General features: G+C 36.5%; 1 protein-coding gene across 1 annotated transcript in view; it reads left to right on the top strand.

Annotated features, from left to right (window-relative positions):
* The window catches only part of CXADR (CXADR Ig-like cell adhesion molecule), a 40,109-nt gene extending 35,894 nt beyond the window's left edge, over positions 1 to 4,215 (top strand). Inside the window, 2 exon segments of the mRNA XM_027582941.1 lie at positions 2 to 139; positions 2,949 to 4,215. Of these exon segments, the coding sequence (XP_027438742.1) occupies positions 2 to 139; positions 2,949 to 3,104 (294 nt within the window). The 3' untranslated portion in view covers positions 3,105 to 4,215.
* The last annotated feature ends 1,898 nt before the right edge of the window (positions 4,216 to 6,113 follow it).

Below are 6,113 nucleotides of genomic sequence, written 5' to 3' on the forward strand. Positions count from 1 at the left end.
TTACATGGGCAGCAATCACTCATCCCTGGGCTCCATGTCTCCTTCCAACATGGAAGGATATTCCAAGACTCAATATAACCAAGTACCAAGTGAAGACTTTGAACGCGCTCCTCAGAGTCCGACTCTCCCACCTGCTAAGGTAGCTGCCCCTAATCTGAGTAGGATGGAGCGGTGCCTGTGATGATTCCAGCACAGAGCAAGGACGGGTCTATAGTATAGAGCCTGCGTGCTTTCACCTCTGCTTTCCGTGGTTCTTTTCTCCTCTTCAAATAGGAAGACTGTTCCGTTCTAAATTCTGCTACCAGCCTCAAAATATATCAAGAAGTTAACCAGAAACTAAAAGTTATACTTTAGAAAGTTTTGTTTGGTTACTGAAAGAGTAAAGGTATTGAAGTTACTAAAGACAGATTCACCAACTGAAAAAGGATTTCCTTTAAGATATTGATATGATAGATTTCTGAATATCAATACTTAAGATAGAGCACTTTGAATATGAAATCCTAGGGAAGAATTGGTGAACTTACATGCACCCTAAGTTGATGCTTGAATCATGTGAAAGTGGTACTCCCTGTTTTCTACCATTATTTTTAGGTTGCCTTTCTCAATTTATGATCCGGTGTCCCCTCCAAATTGGTAAAGAAACATTCATGGCAAAAATACTTAATGCCACATCTATGTTCTTTTTATAGCTTCTTTGGAAGCTTATTTATATATGAGTTTGAAATATCTCTAATAACATAGAAAACACTACAGTGTTCTAGAAATTACTAGTTTTACTTCTGAATCATTCATAAACCTTGTCTATGAAATGATTTCTAACTATTTAATTGATAGACTGCTATAGGCAACAGGGACATAGTAATCTCTTTTATACCCTAAAATAAAGGAGCATCTCTCTGATTCATATAGAAAATTTGCTGCCAGCTACATACAGCAGTGATACTAGTTAGCGGTGCAGTAGTGAATATGGGTTTTGTTCATGAGTGATCTGATGCCTTGAGGCCCATGGCCATCTTCAGAACAATGACCAGTCAGAACAGGATGGAATATTTTGCAGTTCCCAACTAAATAGTAGCCCTTGAGGTAATATTTTTCTAATAAGAAAAATTATAATTCACTTATTATTTGACAATTACAGTTTGAAATTCCCCGATTATTGGTTCCAAATTGAAAAACTTTTTCCCTAGTTGGTTCAGTGTTTTGGTTCGGGGAGGGGAGGGTGGGTGGTTGTGTTGGTGTTGCATAATATATGTTCTAGAAACACGTAATCCTAAATTTACCCACTTGAATGCAGTTCCTGGAGGATATTTTCTTCATAGACTCAGAATGATGAAATACATTTTCTGTTAGTAGGTGTCCTCCATCGATTCTGTATTTCAGACTTGGGAAGGATGTATAGCTGCTATTGTATGGCCAACATGTCTTCGTATAGTTGCAGAAAATCAAGATGAGCTTTGAAAAGAGTGAGTCTTAGTTTTGTGAAAGTGATTTTATTCTTTAAAAAAAAAAAAGAAGAAATGAAAGGAAAAGGAGTAAAAGGTATACTCTTAACTGCCAAATGTGTTAAATACTGTTGTAGTAGAAGAAAGTGAGTTTATTGTATTTCCCTTAAGATTGTGAGGGAGTGTGGATATAGTAAAATGAGCCAACAGTTTCTTTATAGTAAATAAGGTTTGCAATAAATTATTTCACTAGCTCTAAAACCTTTTCCCTAGATTTTGGTAGGGAGTTGGTTTCTGTTGATCTCTTTGGGTGCTGTGGTGGTAAATGCTACATTATAAATTAATGTTCGTATGAATTTGAGATTAGACAGAGTATTGTGTATACTTTTTAATGCTGAACTTAAGCTGAATGTCTGTGTAATGGATTAGTGTATAGTTTTATATATTTGGAAGCATTTTTTAGTAGGTTTTTAACCCTATATAATATTGCTTTTATACTTGTGTTAACATTTTCATCTGTGCCTTTGGGTAATTTTAATTTTTATTATGAATTTCTGGTGCCTATGAGCTAGCTATCACCTGAAAGGTGCTTAGAGGTGAAGGTACTGTTCCTAAAAACACATCACTGTGACACCTTTTCTTTTCATACTTTGACTCTTGCCTCCTCTTCCCTGTTCTTTTTGGTTGCAACTTAACTGATTGTGTTATTCATAAAGATTTTAAAATTTCCACATCCCCAGCACTCTTTGACTGTGTTTATGATTTTATATCAGTAGCTATTTTTGGGTGGCCAGATGTTTGGCCTGTTTTATATGAAAATTTATAAGATAGTATAAGAATAAATAACATCACAAACTTGAATAATGAAAGCATTTGGTCCTTCCCACCCCCAGTTTTCGTACAGTGAAGATTACGCTGCAGTCTAAGTAGGAACTACGGTAAAGGTGGACATGTCCTCCTCCCTAGTCTAGGATCTGGCTCTTGAGTAATCAGACTCTCTCCCAGAAGCTCTTCCAGCTCCATACCACTTACCACCTGAGAACGCAGCTCGTAAAACAGCATTTGTGTGACCTGAGAAGACCGGGTGGGTGGGAGTAAGTTTTGAGGACAGAGTTAAGTTTTAGATTTACTTCTCCAGCTGTTCCCATTGTAAATTTCAGCTGATCCTACAGTCAGGTCAGTCAGGTACTGATAACTTCCCAAGTAATTCTTCATGATAATTCAGTTGAACTAGAAATATTTGTTCTAGAATGACTGTTAGTAATCATCAGGTGATTCAACCAAAACTGGTTATTCAGTCCTTAATCATGAGAAAGCCAAACCAGGCCACTCCAGAACGGCCCTGCATCTTTGAGGAGAATCCATTTGATTCTACTTGACACCTGAGAGACTTGACACCATCTTGTTTTGAGTTACACAGGATCGTTTGAAAAGAAATGATACTGGAGAGTATGAGTTCTGTGCTTGGAATATGTAGTTCACTGGTGTTCTTTTTCTTATTGGCAGTCTTACCAGTATTCCCCTCTTCGAGAACCCCCAAAATTTCTTATCACGGTTACACTGACCAGTTTATTCAGGCAAATAACTATGCCATGGAGTGGTTACAATGGAAACACAGCCTGTGTGTGTCTTGGGAGGAGTTCATTGAAGAAATGCAATTAGATTATGGATATGAAGAAATACCTGATTTTGTTAAAATAATTTTTAAAGATTGAGTTCTGGAAATTTGGAGCAAATGAAGGGCAAGTAAACATTTTGATTAAATATAGAAAGAACTCATTGCATGAAGTTGGATATCCAATTCTGTAATGTATGGCTTCTTAAAATAACTGTTCTGTCTTTTTGTGTGCGTGCGGCATGTAAATTTGAAGTTTTCTGAATGTTTAAGGTTTATTTCTAATCATCTCCACAGTGTTTCGGGCTGTTGGATGCCTTATTCCAGTGTGAATAGAAAAAACAAACATTTTATGTGGTTAATGCTTTTGATGTGTCACGTTAAGGAGTAGTTTGTAGAAAGTGTTGGCACAACTTTAACTTTTTAGTGGCTTGTGACATTATATATATATATGTACATATACCTTTGTAATATTCTTGTGTTTGGTAGTATAAATGTTCTGGGCAAGTTTTAATATTTCCAATGCCTTTAGATAGTCTTGCAATAGAGGCAACACATTCTGCAGATGGAGTTTTTACTCGTTTGCCTATTTTGACACTAAAAAAGGTCCATAACTGAGCACAAATTCTACAATGTTACAGAAGTAAGGAAAAATAATAAATAAACTTGTGACTTGTGGTTCTGTTTATCTTATAGATGGTAACATCAAAAAATTTCTTCATCTAGTCTCTTACTATTATTTAAAATCAAGTTTTAAAAAAATACCCCGTTTTGTAATTTTAAAAGTATGGTGTATATCGGTTAGATTTGGTCCTGAACACTAAAAGCTCCAATCAAGGAAGAACTCTGTGTTTTCTGCTAATTTAATGACATAAGTGTTAAGAGAACCACAATTTATTCACTTAATTCTCATTCCTAACTGTGAACTTTTGTGATAAACTTGTACTACTGAGAAAAAATATTTTGACACTTCACATATGCAAGTAGAGAATTGATAAGTGTCAGTTTCAAAAATGATTTTGTATTTAAAGTTTCTGGCTTACGTATCCAATGGTGCAGATTTTGAAATTTGTAAGAACAAATTTGTTTTTAAAAAAACCAAAAACTTGCTCTAGTTTTGTGACCTTGTGTACTTTTGAAATAAAATCAAGAAAGCAGTTTTCTGCCTCATGGTGTGGCTTCATTGTGCCTTTTTAAAAATGACTACTTCATAAAACTTCAGTATGCTATTCCTCAGGGCTTCCTCCCCCCCCCCTTGCATCCCTTGTTAAACAGAATAAAGATCAAACTATCACACATCAATGAAAACATGTCAGACATACATATATTTCCCCACACCTGTGCATTTATTATGAGACCAAATAACATATTTGGGGTTGAAGCCTCCCACAGTTTTGTGATCAGTTCACAATTTAGAGCATAAACTCAAATCTGAGTTCTTGAAGAGTAGCATTGAATACCTAAACATCTAGTTATGGTTTAAAGCTGTTTTCGTTGATTCTAAACAATGATTTCAGAAAAGAAGAGAGGTCGTAATACTTTTGTAAGAAGACATTTTTAGGAATGTTTTGTTAGAATCGAGTTTTTCAGTCTTAGCATTTTTAGCAGCATTGGGGCTGGATAATGCTTTGTTGTGAGGGACTGCCCTCTGCACTGTAGCATGTTGAGCAGCGTCCCTGGCCTCTTTCTTCCTCCCCAAGATGCGACAATCAAAAATGTCTCCAAATGTTGGCCACAGGTCCACCTGGGTGGAGGGCAAAATTACTCCAGTTGAGAACCACTAGTTTATACTAAGGTGAAATTTTCTACTCAGAGATTAAGAGGGATAGGCCTTATAATCAAACGTGTCTAAATTCTGCTCATTACTAATTGCTTTCCTTAGCTTCACTTTCCTGGTGTTTAAAATGGGGAGAAAAATTATACATCCTGGGGGATGCTGGATGGCTCTAAAGAGAGAATTGATATAATGAAAATTCTGTGCATGTGTCCCTGAGAGCTGGGATGCTGATCGTGATACCCAGATTTTCAAAGAATCAAGATTACAATAAAACATGCTGAGTGAAACTGCTGAGTATAATTTAATGCCTTTAATTTAGACCATATTTTAACCTTGTAGCTCTCAAGGCCAGGTCCTATTTGTGGTTAGTTAAGTACCAAATGGCAAAACTGATGAAACACAGGTAAAATTGAATATAAAGTAATTTGTTTTTAAATAAAAATGGTCTAGCTTTTAAGCCTAAGGCATAATCAAATGTAATTTCTAAATGTAATAAAGACATCAGTGAAAAGATCATGAAGCCAGTCCTAGGAACCCAGATCAGTTTTTCATGCTGGTATTTCTGAAATCTAAATCAAGTGTGATGTGTTGTTTTGTTACTTAAGTGATTTTTCTAAATTTGATAACTATTTATAGAAAAAGTTGTTGCAGGAGAAAATTCTAGAGTTAAGAACCAAGAAATAAATTTCAGGATAAGGTCCTTGATCTATCAGTTTGCTTCTCATTTCACTACAGAGCTGTGAAAATTCTAACTAATGGAGATTGAGAAAGGGGGGAGAAGATGCAGGAAATTAGAAGTAAAATCATTGCCGGTCTCCGACAAAGTATTTGAAACCGACATGATCTTGACTCTTCCCCTGCGTCCTTGTCTCCTAATCCACTGAGTCATAGTGGACTGGTTGTCTTAAGATGTAAAAATGATCATATTAAAAACCAGATCATCTTAACCTGATATACAAGAGCTTTCCAGGCCTATCCCACATCCCTCCGGTTTATTTCCCACACCCCCAGGTGCACCTTTATGTGCAGTAGCCATGCTCAACAGCTAAGGGCCATGGTTTCATACCTTTGTGAGTGTGCAGTTTCTTAAGCCAGAGAACAGTCCCGCCTTGCTCACCTGGCCTGCAAGTGTATGTTGAGTCATTTTTCCTGATTTGCACCCCTCCCCTCGCTTAAAAGATAAATTAGGGGTGCATCTGGGCCCTCAACATTGCCCGTACAGGTATTTTAGGGCCCCAATCCTTTGCTTTCCAATTGTTTAACCTGCTTAATATGCCCT

The sequence above is a fragment of the Zalophus californianus genome, chromosome 1 (genome assembly GCF_009762305.2).
Source record: "Zalophus californianus isolate mZalCal1 chromosome 1, mZalCal1.pri.v2, whole genome shotgun sequence".
In the NCBI taxonomy this organism is placed as follows: Eukaryota; Metazoa; Chordata; class Mammalia; order Carnivora; family Otariidae; genus Zalophus; species Zalophus californianus.